The 17,794-nt window shown below is 44.2% G+C and overlaps 1 protein-coding gene across 1 annotated transcript in view; it reads left to right on the top strand.

Moving 5' to 3' along the window:
• Nucleotides 1–17,794, top strand: part of Lrig3 (leucine rich repeats and immunoglobulin like domains 3) — a 47,926-nt gene that overhangs the window by 14,161 nt on the left and 15,971 nt on the right. Inside the window, exons 4-8 of the mRNA XM_021204599.1 lie at nt 13,560–13,691; nt 14,605–14,748; nt 15,773–15,916; nt 16,207–16,350; nt 16,740–16,883. Of these exons, the coding sequence (XP_021060258.1) occupies nt 13,560–13,691; nt 14,605–14,748; nt 15,773–15,916; nt 16,207–16,350; nt 16,740–16,883 (708 nt within the window). The remainder of the gene's footprint in view (nt 1–13,559; nt 13,692–14,604; nt 14,749–15,772; nt 15,917–16,206; nt 16,351–16,739; nt 16,884–17,794) is intronic.

The following is a 17,794-nucleotide window of genomic DNA, read 5'->3' as shown; positions in this document are numbered from 1 at the left end:
TCCTCCTCCTTCTCCTCCTCCTCTTCCTCCTTCACTTCATCTCTCTCTCTCTCTCTCTCTCTCTCTCTCTCTCTCTCTCTCTCCTTTTAGATCGTTAATGTACTGTTCATTTTCAAAATCAAGTGTCATATGTGGCCTTGAGAACCAACAGTTGTGACATACCTGTCACCCACACATTGTGTGGTCGTTCTGTATTCCAAGCCCTGAGGTATGTTAGAGACACATACGGAGGTTTTTCTTCTCTGGGAATGACACACAGTGTTGGCTTCTGCATTGTGCCCAGGATGGAGCAAAATGAGACTGAAGTACAGGTTCTCCCCAGCTTACAGTGTTTCAGCTCAGTATTTAGACTGGTCAGTGGTTTAAGCAGGACCCAACAACAATCCTGCTCTCTGCTTTTAGTATATAAGTTACATGAGGCACACCTAGTTGTAAAATAGGTTTTCTGTTAGATGATTTTTGTCTGTCTATAGGTGAATATGTTTGAGCATGTTTAAGACAGGTTTAGCCTAAGCTTGAGTAGTTATTAGGTTAGGTTGGTTAAATGCATTTTTTATCTTAGAATCTTTCCACATATATTTTTGGTGAGATGTCATGCTATCTTATGTCTGGAGAAATATATTTCTGTTATTTATATGATGAATACAGCTCATATTAACTATACATTCTCACGCGTCCCGAAAACCAGACCCCTGGATTAGTCTGGGATTCACTTGAGGTACTTTGGCTGATGCTGAGTTTATCTGAAGACTTCATCAAGTTTACTTCATAGTTTTTAAATATTTAATAAAATAGTAGTGATTTTAGTAGGTTTGGTACTCAGAAATCAAGTCACGTACTGAAGGCGAAGCATTGTAAAAATTTCAACAAGTAACATACCTGAATAATTTCATAACTAGGTGGTAAAGACACAAATAGTTGTTTTAACCAAAACCTTCATTAAGTCAATATTTGAAGAGAGGTCGCTAGTTTGTCGTATTAAGAGACTTGAGGATCAACTGTAGCTGAAAGTAAAACATAGGTTTCTAAGGGGAGTCAAGCCAGCAAGCTTTGTTTTGATTAGGTGGGCATAAACCATACCCAGTGCTTGCCCACATCTGGCTGCAGAGGAGATGATGGAATTTGACCAACTCAACTGTAAAATTCCTCTCAAGCCCGTGCATCCTGCCAATATACAAACTGGTGTCTTCCTGTGAGGGGAGTCTTGCCTTAGGGACCTCCACTCTTCTCTCGTGCATACCTTACGAGCAACTCTTCCATTGGACTTTAAAGGGTCTATATACAGCTTGCACATAGAAGAATTTACTGTGCACAGAGCTGTATCGGTAACCACAGTGTAAGTTTACACTTGCTTTTGCTCATTGAACTAACCTGTCCGCAGATTACAGACTTACTGGGTTTTCAATTCTCTGCTTAGAATGACTGATTTGGAATGTGTGTTTTTTGTTTGTTTGTTTGTTTGTTGTTTTTCCATCGGCACAGGCTTTTAAGGGCTTTCAGAGTCTTTCCACAGCGTGGTAGGTCAAGCTCGGAATCTTTGTCATGATATACAGTGTTCTGCAAGCTCTCTTCAAATGGGACACTCTGGAGCCATCCCTTAGGTCCAAGGATGGGCTGTGTCATTCCCGCTTTGCCCTGTGCAGCATGGTCTCTCTGCTGCCCGCCATTCCTGTGCCTCAGCCTTGGCACCACCCTTGTGGGCATTTGTTTGCTTGTTTGTTTTGAGATAGGGTGTCACTACATAGTCTTGGCTATTCTGGAATCCAGTATGGCTTGCTCCTAGTTAACCACACAGTTAGCTTTTCTGGCCTTCCATCTCTTAGAATTTCTATTGGACAGTCTTTCCCCAGGAGGTCTTTTGTGAAGTCCCTAAAGTCAACTTCCGTTCCCTTGAGTGTGTCCAACAGAATGTTTTCTACAACACTTCTGGGCTGCCATAGCCTGCCCCCTTCCCTCATTCTTCCCCACTCTGGGTTAGCCATTTCAAGAGCTGCTTTGAAGCAGTGGGACAGCTTCTACCAGGAAGCATCTCCATGCCAAGTGAGGCTGGTTCTGCCAAGACAGACAGAACGAAGCTCCAGCCAGTGAGCTTTGGATGGTTGGAGGGCAAGATCCAACATGCGGCTCTACTCTGGTCTGGTTACTTTTGCCTCTTCTTTTTCTTACTTCAGCTTCTGTGATGGCTTCCGAGGACCAGTGGTTCAGGACTCTTGTTTGTTGGAGACCAAAACAAAGAGGCAGTGTTGTAATCTACAGCTCCTCTTCTTTCTTCTCCCATGAAAGTTGCTTAAGCACGAAATTCAAAACATGAAAGGGAAGGCAATTGTAAATACAAACGCCTCCTTTCTAGCACCTAGTACCACCTGCCTGGCTGTCTCATTCCCTTCTTTGGCTTCAGCCAGAAGACAGAGTGCCCCATAGAGGAAGGTTGAATGCCCTTTTAAGGGAATAGCCACGCTTCAGGTACCTTAAAGCACAGGGAAAATTTGGTATTTATTCGTGAACTGTCAAATTTGTTATGTATGAGCCTGTTTACATTGTTTTGTAGCAAAGAAATGCAATGTAGAATAGTCAAAATTAATACACACATACACATAAATGCACATATATGTGTATGTATATATGTACATGTCTATCTGTCACATGGCTCCTTCCATGTCTAGTCTTAAATTCTCATGTCCCTTTCTTCCATGACTTATAGGCTTGGCCAGTCCTGCCCAGGAGGCCTGTGTTGTGTTAGGTATCCCTAAGCTTATTGTCAGTGCGCATGCAGAATAGCGGTGTGAGCATGCCTGCCTATGGGACTACAGACACCATATTTTCTGTGTCTGCTCAGAGAAACTGCTGAGATCAAGATAACAGGATACGCTGCCTCTTGCTCTGTGAACCAAATCAGAAAATAAAATAGAATTAATTTAGCTTGGCGGATACATGCACATCGAATCTCTCTATGACGTCTGGTTATTTGCTTGTGGTTTCAAACAGTGATATTCGCTTGTTTTTTTATTTATTTTTATTTTTTTATTAAGTGACAGTCCCTGCATCAGCTAATAAAACAGTTTACTTATATGTGAGAAGCGGAGTTAAAAGTCTGTCTTTTGCTCACTGATAAGGGCATTGTAAATATCGTATTACTGATTGAGTTACTGCAGAAGACGTGTATTACACATGTTACACTGAGCACATTTATCCTGCTCTGTTCTCTTGTGTAGCCACCTAAGAATAAAAGGAGTAAAAAGAAAGAAAGAAAAGAAAACAATCAAAGTAAATACCAACAGGAATGAAGAGAAGATAACAGGCCAAATGAAAATATCACAAAAGTTTGCAAGCAAGTGGATAAATCATAAACTTAGGGAGAGAGAAAGTGAGAGCTACTGTGTGTGTGTATGTGCGTATATGTGTGTGTGTGTGTGAGAGTGTGTGAGTGTGTGTGCGCACATGTGTACATGCGCATGTGTTCATGTGTGTATGTGTATGTGTGCATGGACATGTGTGCACATGTGTGTGTTCTTGTGTATGTGTGCATGGGCATGTGTGCACATGTGTGTGTTCTTGTGTATGTGTATGAACATGTGCGTTTGTGTGCATGTGTGCACATGTGTACACTCATGTGTGTTCATATGTGTGTATGTGTGCATGGGCATGTATGTGCATATGTGTATGGGCTCAGGTGTGTTCATGTATTTGCATACACATGTGCATATGCTGCTGATCCTTAGGATATTTCAGAGATTGAAAACCTATAAAGGTGGAAGTGCCTCATAGGATTGAAAAGACAATTAGCTACAACTCTTTTATAAGAAGTAACCTGACACCCGGATTCTCATTCCCGGCTCAAAGCCCAATGACTGCCCTGCCTCTGACACACGGGATTGCAAGTTTATGTCCAGAACAACTTGAGCAGAGTTTGTGGAGTTTGGGTGGGATGGAGGGCTTTGCCTCAGTCTGGGAAAGAGAGTCCGACATGATGCTCAGGGTACATCCTCTCCTCTTATTTCCATTAGCTTTCTCAGGTGGCAACCATGCTTATACCCATAGCCTCCAGCCTGAGGATTGCTAAGAGCATCTCTGGGGTGGGGGTGGGGGGCGGCACCCAGCAGAAGATCACTCCTCTGTGTCACCTATGTGGATGCTTACCGTTCAACAACATGCCTACCTGAAGTCTTTAGAAACTTATATTCCCTACTTACTTCAGGAGGCAGGCTCTCATGTAGCCCTCAGTGCCCTCCCTAGAAATCAGGGGATGACTTGGAACTTCTCATCGTCCTGCTTTCTTCTAAGAACCGGGATTAATGGAGGGTGCCTCTGTGCTTTGTGTATGTGAGCCTGGAGACCACATGCAGAGATCTGTGCTTGCAAGGCAAGAGTTCCACCACCTTAGCTTCAGCTACACCCTGCCCCTTTTCAACTCTTTTGTTTGTTTGCTTGCTTGTTTTGTTTTGTTCTGTTTTAGTTTGGTTTGGTTTGGTTTTGGGGTTTTGAGATAAGTTCTTGCTAAATAGCTCAGGATGGCTTTTGAACTCCATATCTGTCTGTCTCAGACTCCTGAATGCTAGGATGACATGTGCCTGCTACCCTGCCTGGCTTCAGTAAGATCTTTTCTTTCTTTTTCTCTTAAGCACTTATTTAGAAAATGTGAGTGAATAGCAAGGGATTTGGAGACGTTAGAGGGAGAGACAGAGCCAATCTCGCAGTGGTGCCAAAAGATGAGATGCTCAACCCACCCGAGCAGAAGGACCCAGTGAGAACGTGCACGCGTAGGGTATTCAGGAGGCGAAAAGTCCGATGTTCACCAGGTTGTAAAATTGGACTTAAGAGTACCAAGTCATTTTAACAAAGAAATAAACGTGCTGGGAGGATGAAAAATTCTCCCAGAGAGAAACAAAGGACAAAGGGGTGGGGAGTGTGGAACAGGCTGGAGAACTGAGGAGGTTGGAAATACTGCCCCAGAAAGCAGGCTCCTCTGGGCATTGGATTCCACCAAAAGACATCCGTAGAAGTTTAAGGAAAAAGATTCCCAAACATACGGGCAAGAAAAAAACCAATCTTAGAACCAAGAAGCAACATAGTTGCTAGGGCCTACTGTGTGCCAGCACATGGGCCCACTGTCTGCCACCATAGTGAAAAAGGCAAAAGGCTTCTAGGGGGACATTGCTGTGAAATTTCAACATGTTGAGACCATGTCAAGAAGCTCTGTGAGGAGGGGAGCTTGAAGGAAGGCCTCTCAGGATGACTGGCAGTGATCCTGCCTCAGGATTCCTAGCAGCAGGACCCTCCAGACAACGTGGTAGAAACACAGACTCTTAGGTCTGTCTTCCCCTGCGCGCACACACACACACACACACACACACACTCACACTGAATAGACCCCCAGTGATACAGCAGTCTACAACCCTGCCTCAAGAATACCCTCTTCCAGCTCGGATGTGGGCTCAGGTTTGAGCAACACTGGGTGAAGGGGCCTGGCTTCTAACACTCCATCAATGAGCACCAAACCTTCCCAGTCCTGAAGGACAGCCACTTCCTGTCTGGACAGCGCACAAACACGGAGAAGCTAATGGGAGATGAGGCATGGGGAAAACGAGAGCATAAACTGATACCAGGAAGGGTCAGGGGTTCAGGGACACAAGAGGTCTCTGGGGCCAGACGCTGCAGTTCTTTTCTGAACCCTCCATAGCAAACCTGGCCATTCACAGTGCTTGTCATCCAACTCTCGCTTCCCAGCTGATGATGGCTGGGCGAGATCTTTGTATTCCATTTCCATCCGGGTTCACCAAGTACAGCAGAGCAAAACATTGAACCAGGAAGAGATTAAAGTCCTCTCAGGCACTGCCGTTTGAATGATTATATCAAAGGGCCTTAACTTTGAGCCAGTTGCTCCAGGTAAGTCTCCATGGGTGTGTCTGGTTTCCTGCCCTCCTGGGGGACGGAGAGAGGTGTGGACCATTTTCTGGTGCACAGAGGCATGGATCGTCCTTCTCATGAATACATACAGCACCGGTGTGGAGGTCAGGGAACAATCTGGGGACTACAGAGCTGCCATGTGGGTCCCAGAGCCCAGGGTCAGGTTGTCAGGTCTGACAGCAAGTGCTTTTAGCTGCTGAGCCATCTCTCTGGCCCCTGGAATTGGCTTTATTGCACCTATGTTATTTCACATTAAAATAAGTTTGCGGCAACTTCCTCCTTCATCATCCTCTTTTGGAATTTGCTGTCAACTCCTGTTTGCACAGAGGACCAACTTGAACATATACCTGGGACCAGAGAAGGGCTGTGTTGTATGTGGTGTGAATGGGCTTTTGACACAGATTTTGTTTTTCATTTTAACATGTGTTATACCTGGCAGTCGTACAGAGCCCTGATTATTGTGGGGCCGCTGTTAGAATACTGTGTTGTGGCCATCCTTACCCTGCCTGTGGTCCAAAAGATAATCATACCTCATGTTGATCTGGCTTTTAGCTGAGAAGAAGTGACAGTCTTCTCCCCACACCGTGGCTCCCTTGCTGGTTAGCGGCATTAGCTTAATCATGGCTCTCTCCAGAAGCTTCCACAGTTGGCCCCCTTATGTGACGGCATGGTGCTAGTGGGCCAGTCTAAACATGTGTGTTCTCTTAATGAAACTTCCTCGTTATCTTGTTCACAGAGGCGAGCAAAGGCTGTTGTTTATTTTCATCTGTGTGAGAGACACAGATTTCTCCTGCCAACTTTTTCTTTTAAGAGAAGTCGGATCCTATGGGGAATTAGTTGATTCCGCCAAAGTAGCTTTCAAGAAGGCTCAAGGAAGCCTTTTTTTTTTCTTTTTGACTGGAGTAGAAATGGTGTGTGTGTGTGTGTGTGTGTGTGTGTGTGTGTGTGTGTTTGACAAATGTTGGAAACAAGTGCCCTTTAATGTCTTTGGACAATGTTGTGTTTTCATTAGTAACTTGTGATTTCTTTATATATGGTGTTAAGCTGGTGGCTCCTAAGTATATATAGAGATCAGTATTTTCCCATAGCTAGGCCAGGCTGTCAATATCTTTAACGTGCTTGCATGGTGGTGTTTGCATGGAATGACCACAGATTCAGTAATTGTTAGAGGCAGCAGAAGAACAGAACTGGAGGGATACAAGTGTGTGTGTGTGTGGGGGGAGCATTCCAAGTAGAGAGACTCTACCACATCTGAAACGTGGTTTTCCATCCTCTCCGAAGGAGAGTGCCTCCTGCACATAGCATCCTTAGGTAGCCAAGATTGCATGCCCTGACACATTCGGCCTGTAAGGTCTTGAGCTGCCTTTCATCTGGCGCAATAGGTAGGAGACAGCCGAAACTATTGGCAGAGGTTCCTTACTTATCAAGGAGCAAGGCTGGTTCAGGAATTCCGGTGTGAGAGAAACCTGCCGTTCCCGCTCCTCACCAACAGAGACCATTCCGTTCTGAAAGTCCCCTTCCTCACCCTGGAGGTAAATAATCACCAATGCAACCCACTTCACAGTGTGTGTGAGTGCTTTTGAGACAGTTGTACATCCTGGGGGTCACAGCGAGTGGAAAGTGAGACGCCGTCCTGGCCTCGGCTGTATTGTGCTCCTGTGATTCCACCCTGGTTTACTCTGAGCATTGGATAAAGGAGTGCATTACTAGTATGTGGAGGTAGTGAGCTCCACCATTTTCCCAGAAGCCCCGGGCATGCTGAAGTAGTGTTGCCGTGGATCGTTTCCATCTGCAATGCTTCATACATGCATACAGAGTCTTGCACCTCACACCCAACACCAAACATGAGAGTAACAGACTGAATGCAAACTCCTCTGGAGTTGAGCTTGGTCCCATGGCCAGAGGTGTAGAGAGGGGAGCCCCAGCTTGTGTGCAGGAGGGAACAAAGCCTTGGCTAGACTCTAGAAGCCAGAAGAAGCATGGTACGTGGCCCCAAAACATGACATTTAAGCAGATCATTGCCGTGGCATCACAGTGTCATCTTTTGTCCTCTCTATTGATTTGGAAGCCTCATGCATGGTGCCCCACATCTGTTCTCGCCTATCCCCTCAGCTGTTAATGACGTCACCCCATCACTCAGAAGCCCCAGGACTCTCCACACAGGAGATCCATGGCCTAGGCTCATCTCAGCTACTCTATTCTTTTTTTATTTAAGATTTACTATTTTTATTTATGTATATGTTCATATGTGTGTGTTTATGTCACATGTGTGCAGGCATCCTCAGGATAGGGTGTTGGATCTGAGGACCTCCAGTTACAAGGGATGGTGGGCCCCTTATTGTGGGTGCTTGGATCTGAACTCCCATCCTCTGGAAAACAAGCAAGTGCCTTTAACCTGTGGGTCATCTCTTTACTTCCAGCTATCTCATTCTTGAATGTCAGCCTTTCTGTCTATATCTGTGAGCACTGTATCCTGGCTAGTCAAGCACACACCTTTTCCTTAGAAACTCACTCTGCTTCGTTCTCTCCTGCAACCCTGCTTCTGCTCACACCAACACTGGCCTGGCCTCCCGCTTGCCAGGCTGATTCTACACCCCTGGAGTCTCATCAGTGACTTCCTTGGTAAATGTTGCCAACCTCGCCATGGTCATGGTCGCCTTTGAGGTGTCTGATGCTTGAGTTTCACCCTGTCCCTTTCTTCCTTCTCAGAGAACCAATCCTAATCCTGACCTCTGTCTGTCGCTCAGTTTCCAGGGAAGTCAAGGGTGTCTTGATCTTGTTCATGGTTGGGTCTCTCTCCAGCATTCTTAGAGTAAATATCATCAGAGAAAATTGGTGTGCCATATTTGCCTCTTCATCTTAAGGTGTTTGGCATAGTTTCCTGGTAGGTGGCATTGGTGACAAAAATGAAGCCATTGTTTTTGGGCATCGGGAGCCAAGGTTGAAATACCCGAGGCTATTGTTTGTTCTGTGGCCTCTTTGGAAGCTGGAAGGAAGCAACTGTCTTAGGCTCACACCAGCCATGCCCCAGAGGTCTGTTTGTCTTGAAGGGACTAATTATAAGTCACCTCAGCAGTGATTTGACCGTGGAACTCTCTGTACCATCAACAAGCGGAGGACTAAATATTCCGAGTCTCGGACGGGTTTGTGCGGGGCTGGAACACCCTCCAGGCCTCGTTATTTGGGCAATGGAAAGATGCCATGTACATGTAATGTTAATGATGGATAAGGAGTTTGTTTTTAATCAAGCACTGTGCACATTCTGCCACAGTATGAATCAGCTGTGGTGCTTTTCGATGTGTTGATGAATTTTGGCATTTATCCCTATTTGGAGAAAAGCTAAAACTGTGCCTGAATTGGATCTTTGTCTTCTGCAAGCAGTTGTTTAGGACCCAATCACTGAATTACATTTATTTTGAGAGTTTCAGGTGATGAGAGATTTTTTTTCCTTTTTTTTTTTTTTTTTAATGCAGTTACTTCTCTCTTTTTCAAACCCTCTTTCATGATATAAAGCAAGTGTTTTTTTTTTTTAATATGTATTTGTTTGTTTTCATTTTAAACTGGTACCTATCAGGTGGTAATTCGCCAGTTAGTCTAAGGTAATAAGAAACTCGAATTTGGATTTGATTCAGTTCCATTAGGGCAGATTTAAATGTTGTGATACAGGGGCTATTATCCTGGCGGTTGTAAGGGATTTTTGTGCTGGGCAGTGAGACTGACAAAGAGCGCAGTGTGCACACTCCATCTCGAGCGGGGCACTTTCACACTGCAATTTAGGAGCTGTGCAGTTCAGGAAATTGCTGGCTTTGGCTGGGCCATACTTTTACTGCAAGGAAAATTTTATTCGTCACTCAAGTAATTGGCAGTTTTAATACCTTGTTCATAATTACCTTATAAACAAACGAATATATAAACCAGAGATTGTGTGGCTTGTTATCTAACTCGTAGCCTTATTTAACCAATATGATAGACACCTGGGCCTCCCTCTCCTTACCTCGAAAAGCTAACGCGCTCCATTTATTAGGAAAAAAAAATAACTCCTAGTAATAACACAACTAAACACTACACTATTGTTTTCTTTCTGTTCTTGCAAAATCGTGTTTAAGTTTGGGTCGTCTAGCCCCAGACAGCCTGGCCCAAACCAGGTGCAGACTTGAAGAGAGATGTGAGACAGACGGGGTGGGTCTGGGCGGTTCAGCTGCTGGGTGACTGGGATGTCCTGGCGATAGAAACTTTGGGCTATGTATTTAAGAGAAAATTTCTGTCTCCCAAATTGTGGTTTTGTTCATCCCTTATACCCTGACCTAAGGCCTCTTGGCTGGGCTTGGCCTGCCTGCCTCCATCTCCGGGACCTAGAGATGGACTAATTGTCTCGCTTGTACCTCACAGCTAGATCAAGGAGTTTGTGCTCTGGCAAATCCAGATGTGGGAAATGGTCAGAATCAGAGGTCATGGATGAATTGACTCTAAACAAAGTCTGTAAGGCTTTATGGGAATCCGAGGAACTTGGTAATCTGTGACTTGTATGTAGAATTGCTGATTTTTTTTTTTTCTTTTTGAACTTTACTATTATCTCAGCTTGTTTCTTTGTTACCCTGTGTAGGATTTTTTCTTTTCTTGTCTCTCTGTCTGTCTCTCTGTCTCTGTCTGTCTGTCTCTCTCTCCCTTCCTCCCTCCCTCCTTCCCTCCCTCCCCCTTTGGTGGAGTTACATTCTCTGATAATTTGAGTCTCTTAAAGATCAAACAAACGACAACCCTAAACTCCTTAAAGGAACTAGACTAAGGGTCTTGACTTCGGTGTGAGAGGCTTTAGAGTGTTGTTTAGAGCCCGTGTCTCTGGAGTTCTCTCCTTACTGTCGTGGAGAAATCCCCACCTGGTCTTTGCAGTCTCAGGAAGGCAACCTTCTAACTGTAGTGGGTACAGAGCACACAGATCCCTAGAAGTCTGTCTCCTCCAGGAGAAAAGTGCAAGCACAGATTGCAAGGGGCCCTGGTTATCCCTGTGATGGTGGATCAGTGAGCCAGTTGGATTGCTACATCAGTTTGAAAATAGACCTTGAACTTTTTTTTTTTTTTTTTTTTTTTTTGTCAAGGTAAGAAGTAGCAGATCTTTTTGAAGGAATGTATACAGTGGGGATTGCTGGATTAATTGCCAGAATATCGCTGATGCTTTGTGTTCTGTAAAAGAAACCCAAGATCCACTGGGACCAACCCAGACTTGCTATGTGAGGTGGCTCAGAAGTGGTTGGACTGGTTATGCAAAAAGCCCCAGTTTCCCAACTTTATATTTGAAAGAGAGAAATTACTTTGTGAGTGGATGGTGTAATGTGTGAACCATGTTTGACAGAGTTGTTGACACCTATTGTGTGCCCCAGTTTTTCTGGCTTCGTTCCATTCTAACACAGTGGCATGAACATGAATTTCTGCCTCAAAGGAGTTTGCAATATGGAAGAGGGTGGTGTGCATGTTATAGTAAGATGCACTGTAAAATTTGGGATCCCATAAGAATGGTATACCTAACTTCTGAGATGGAGAGACATGTCTGAGTTACATACATACATGGGGGCTGTTTCTAAGGACCAGATCTTGTGACTCTTCCTTAGGGTATAAAGAGAAACCCTTGTTACAGTTGTTCCCAGCTTTTTAACTTAACATGGTTTCTTCTGCTGTGCCATGGTCTAAAAAGTCCATGCTACTACCCAACAGCTGACTTAAGCAGATGCAGAGACCCACAGCCAAACATTGGACAGAGCTTGGGGACTCTTATGGAAGAACTGGGGGAAGGACTGAAGTCCCTGAAGGGGATAGGAAAGACCAATAAAGTTAACTAACCTGGACCTTGGGGATGTCAGAGTCTGAGTCATCAACCAAAGACCATACATGGCTGGATGGAGGCCTCCCTCCCTGCACATGTGTAGCAGATGTTCATTATGGTCTGTTGTGGGTTCCCCAGCAACTGGAACAGGGGCTATCCCTAGAGCTGTTGCCTATCTGTGGATCCTCTTCCCCTAACTCATCTGCCTTGTAGGGGCTCAGGGGAGATGATGTACCTAGTCCTGCAGTAACTTGATGTGACAGAATTGGGGGAGGGGTGGATGTCCAGTGGGGACCTCCACCCTCTCAGCAGAGAAAGGAAAGGTGAGAAGGGGGGATGGAGCATGGGAAGGAGCACCCAGAGGAGGGGGGACAGCAATAGGGGTGTAAAGTGAATAAACATTAATGGGAAAAAAAGGTCCATGCTACCTGAACTTATGTGACAGTTGAGCTGGCTTACAAGTTCAGTTCACTCCTGCTCTCTAATAAGATTTTCATGTAGAACTAATTAGTATAGTTTTAAATAGTAATAGTACTAAATACCTCTAGTACCTATGCCCATTTGTAAGAATTTGGCTGGTCATTTCCCCATTTGAAATACAGCAGAAAAATGGTAGAAATGTTCGGTCTCATTTGATGCTGTCAGGTACATTGGCTATTGCTCTCTTGACATATGGATATTATAATCAAGGAATTCTTTGTTGTTGCTGTTGCTGTTGTTGTTGTTGTTGTTAGAGACATAGTCTTCTTATGTAGCTGGGCTGACCCAGAACATCTGCCACTGCATCCTGAGTGGTGACATTAGAAGTGTGTGCCTTCCTGCTCAGTGACATATAATCTGTGTGTGTGTGTGTGTGTGTGTGTGTGTGTGTGTGTGTGTGTGTGTGTGTATTTACATACATATGTGTAGCTGGCGACTCCCATTGTGGTCTCCTTTGATCTGTTGTGGAGACTGGTAATGTCAAGTATCTCTTAATCAACTGTCTTTAGGGACTGTGCTCAGGTGGTAGCTCTTTTGGGATGCCTGTGTAACACTTTCTCTGGTACTGAAGCCTCTGTCAACTTAGTAACTAGTTGTAAAAACAGGGCCTCTTTCTAGCCAGGAGCTAAAGCAGCCATCGAATGGTAAGGATGGTAAGGATTGGCACTGCTGTGTGAGAGTGCCCTCTAAAAGAAGAATCAGACTAGGAGTGAGGAGGTCAGATGGCTGGCCAGGTGGTTCTGAAGGTAAATGTGTCTGCCTGCAGTGAAAGCCTGCCCAGCTGACCAGGATGCCCAGAGCCTGTGCAATCACAGGAATGGGAGGAAAACACTTAACTCCACAAAGTTCTCTTCTGGTCTCCACATGTGCGGCTCTGTCCCACTAATAGTAATAACTACACTAAGTTTAAATATATGAATGTACATATATGTGTTTTAAATACTCATTGTAATACACACACACACACACACACACACACACACACACATATAAAATGGAATGTGGAATGAGGGAGTGTAGCCTGGTGTTCCCACTCTGTGCTAGATGTTTCATTTACTATCTAATAAGACAGGAAGACATAGAAAAATAATCTGAAAGAAAAAAAAATCCATCAATTGTGTTTAAAAGCATGGCAACTATATATGCTTATTATCCTGTCAGATTGGTGTAAGGACATTCTTCATTTGCTCTAGGATGACCTCAGAGCATACATGGCCATGGGGCTGCTGATTGTCATTGAGAAATATGGTTTGGACCAACTAGTTTCTCACACTTCTGCAGAACAGGTCAGGAGTAGGTGTTTTCTTCTCCCTTTGGATTATACTGTTGACCAGTTGCTGAGACTGTGTTTTAATTATAGGGCTGGGAACGCCATCGACAAAATCCTCCCTGAACAGCTGGAAGCCTTTCAGTCCCTTGAGACTTTGGACCTGAGCAACAATAATATTTCAGAACTGAGAACTGCCTTCCCACCCTTACAACTCAAGTATCTGTAAGTAGAAATTACCCCACAGTGAGAGTATTATAACTGGGGGCAGGGGTGTGTTCAAGATGCAGGGAAGCCGATTTCACTGCTGCGGAGTGGAATGTAACTTTCTCATGGACTTGAATAAATTGAATAGGTTCAATCTTCTTTCTTACAATTTTGTATCAGAAATAAAAAAAAAAATGCTCCAAACTAGGGCATTAGTAACAAATTCCACACAAAGTATATATATAACAAAGTATATATGTATATATATATATATATATATATATACACACACTTTGAGCCTTCAAAGATATGTTAGTCTTTGCTGTTAGTATATGTGTATTAGTTACTTGCTGCCTTTACCCAATTCCTGACAAGAAGCCATTTGAGACAGGGAAGTCTTGTTCTGATTGACAGTTTGAGGGCACAGCTTTATCATGGCAGAGAGGGCATGCTGGGAGAAGTGGCAGGCAGCCCTGTCACATTGTGGTCAGGAAGTCAGGCCAGATTATAGAACCCCAAGTCCCGCCCTCTGTGGTCTACTTCCTCTAGCTAGGCCCTACCTCCCGAACATTCTACAACCTTCCAAAAGAGTGCCACCTGCTGGAGAATAAGTGTCGGAACTCATGAGCCTATCTGAGACATTTCATATTAAACCTACAGTGTGTGAATCTTTTTATCTTTATTTACTATTTTCCTGGTACTGGATATGGAACTCAGGTTTTCTTCACACATACCGGGCGAGCACTGTGCCAGCGAACCATATCCCAGTCCATATGTGTAGACCTTAATTTGTTCATGGGGAACTCAGTATTAATAATTTTAAGGGTGCACTTATGGTCACTGGAGATTCTCTGCAGTGGGGAGATTGAAAGCACTTTAACTTCCCAAAGAAACCTGAGCAAGCCTCCGCTGACCTTCAAACTCTCAATAGGTATATCAACAACAACCGAGTTTCGTCCATGGAGCCAGGGTATTTTGACAATTTGGCGAGCACACTCCTGGTGCTGAAGCTGAACAGGAACCGCATCTCAGCCATCCCTCCCAAGATGTTTAAACTGCCTCAGCTGCAGCACCTGTAAGTGAACATGGCCTCTTGGATATCACACTCTGATCTCTGAGCCCCTGGGGTCTGGGTCTGATGCCCACAGTGGGACAGGAGAGGCAAGCAGGTGACTTACCCGGCTTTCATGGCGCACGTGGTGGAATCTCCTGAATGGGAAAGGGCTTGCCAGTTACCTCATGCCAACAGCTGCCTGACAGGACGTGTTAGACGGTGGCTGAAGGAGAGGGTGACCACTGTGCTGCCCCTTCACAAAGGTGCCATTGTGGGCCAGGGGAGACCACAGCGTCTCTCAATAGCTGTGGTTTATGAGAACAATACCAACAACTCCAGGGTGCTTTGATAGTCTAAGTGGCAGTAAAGAACTGTCTCGTTAAGAATGGTAAAGTGGTTTGTGAACAAGGCTCCCACAACCGCACTTTTCAACCTTGGCTGCTGCACATTACAGAGACTTGGGGAGCATTTTAAAACCCCAGAGCCCAGGATGCACCCTAGACCAATTATACTAAAACTCTGGGGGTTGTGATTCCGGCTTCGAGAACTTTTAGAGCTCCCTAGGTGGTTTTAGTGTTCGGTAGACATAGAGAGTGTTGCAGCCTGCAGGAAGGTACCAAACTGAACGTTAATTGGGAATGATGGTACAGCATTGCATACACGCGGGGCAGGATTTCTACACCACTCCCCGGTACCCCTCTTGCTTTCCTGGGATGGTTATGCTCGTTCTGCATCAACAAAGGATGAATATCAATTTGTTGACTGCTATCCTGAGTGGACAACCATTTAGAAATGAAAATCTAGTGTGTTTCCTGTATTTTTCAAAAAAAAAAAATATCGTGTTTTACATAGACGTTCACTCTCTGTAATAAATTGGAGTAGAAAAAATGAAATCCTTGTCAATAAAATGCTTGGGAAATTGAAAACTTTCTTGCAGTTTTAGCACTGACTGGGTTAAATATATTGCAGTGTATGACACGTTTTTATTACCGTTAGAATTTAATTGTCACATGAATTAACGACTTAATTGTAATGTCCAACCCAGTGAGCTGAACAGAAACAAGATTAAGAACGTGGATGGACTCACATTCCAAGGGCTTGGTGCACTGAAGTCTCTGAAAATGCAAAGAAATGGAGTGACAAAGCTGATGGATGGAGCTTTTTGGGGGCTGAGCAATATGGAAGTCCTGTAAGTGTGGGTTACCAAAGTTCCCACTCAGATACACTGACCCCCAGATACTCAGTGGACACTCGGTAGCTCTCCTTTGAAAAGCCTCATTAAATTCTCATGCTGTACAATCATAGTTATAATTATTTAGTTATGTTTCAGGTGAACTGTGTAAATCTTTTGCTGATCTCCTTATATATCTAGGCGCGTTAGGGATATGTCATCAGTTGCTTACAGTCAGCTATGCATGCCTTTGAAGAGAGTAAATCATGAACTCTGGATCCCACCCTTGGTTCTCACTGTACATGCAGGCAGCTGGACCATAACAACCTAACCGAGATTACCAAAGGCTGGCTCTATGGCTTGTTGATGCTGCGGGAACTTCATCTGAGCCAGAATGCCATCAACAGGATCAGCCCGGATGCCTGGGAGTTCTGCCAGAAACTCAGTGAGCTGTAAGTTACCTTTTATTCTCCTCAGGTTCGAGAGCAGGAATCCTGCTGGAGTATGAGTTTCTTACCACTGACCTGTGAAAATTTCGCAACAAAGTTGCCAAGGCGACAGCCGCTTTCCTGTGTGCCCCTGATGCTGCATTTTTGGCTGTGATACATTGAAGCCAGTGCTGCTCTTTGCAGTTCTTTGTCCAGTTGGCAGAAGTAGTCATTGTTTCATGGATTTTATTTAATTTTAATTACTGGGATTAGAAGTAATGTTTACCTGGATACTGTAAGGCAGAATGTTAAAACAGGATTATTGTAGTTACATTATTACCTCTCTTTTAGAAAACAGATTTTTGTGTTGAATGGAAAGATAAAAGCTTTGTTGTTATTGTTGTTCTTTGCAGAGACCTGACTTTCAACCACTTATCAAGGCTAGACGATTCCAGCTTCCTTGGCCTAAGCCTGCTAAATGCCCTCCACATTGGGAATAACAAAGTCAGCTACATTGCTGACTGTGCCTTCCGGGGGCTTACCAGTTTAAAGACTTTGTAAGTTACACATTTTGCTCTTGGTACACGAGCCTAATTGGTTCCTAAATGTGCCCACTTTTCTCCCAGCAGATTTCCTTTGTTGTTGAGGAAATGTGTACAGCCTCAAAAGTGGGCTCTTAATCTTTCCCAGAGCAGTCTGATTAGAAGAGATCTATTTCATCCATGTGTGTTTCTTAAAGGGATTTTTAAAAGGACACTGATCAGCCTGCCTGGTGATTGCAGCTTGCCTCTTTCACAGCATCGCTAGGAAGTTCAGAACTGTTGAAGAAAAAAACCGAAAAATTTAAGTCCACTAATTTTTGTCTTTATAAAATGTAGATTAAAAATAAGGCAGAGCAAAAAAGACTATAGAAAGGGCCTTAAGGGAGCTCAGTGTTTTTTCTTCTGGTTCCCACCCATTGATTTCTGTTCTAAGGAAGAAAAGTATTGCATTAACTGACCTTTTGAAAAATCTCTCCAACGTTAATTTAATGTGGGCTTCGGGATTTTGCACTCAAAAACCTGCTCTCTGTTCCATCGGAACCGTTACAGAGTGGAAAGACATGCTGTATGTTTTGGCTTGTGACTGTCTTTGTGATGGGAACTTGTGTTTTTTTTTTTTTTTTTTTTTTTTTTGACAGGGTTTCTCCGTATACCCCTGGCTGTCCTGGAACTCTGTAGACCAGGCTGGGCTCAAACTCAGAAATCCACCTGCCTCTGCCTTCCAAGTGCTGGGATTAAAGGCATGTGCCACCACTTACTGGAAGGAACATGATTTTTAAATTTAATGTATATTTCAAGTTGTTTGAGACGTGAGAGTGTAGTCATCTTCATAGAAGACTTAACAGGGCCAGGGTTACTGTCTTGATTTGGGGGGAAGTTTTTAAAGTGTTGAGTGCAGGGTTCAGGATGCCAGAAGCACCTTGGAG

The sequence above is a fragment of the Mus pahari genome, chromosome 9, assembly GCF_900095145.1.
Source record: "Mus pahari chromosome 9, PAHARI_EIJ_v1.1, whole genome shotgun sequence".
NCBI classification, from domain to species: Eukaryota; Metazoa; Chordata; class Mammalia; order Rodentia; family Muridae; genus Mus; species Mus pahari.
Note: the sequence above shows the minus strand (reverse complement) of the source record. Positions and strands in the feature narration are given on the sequence as shown.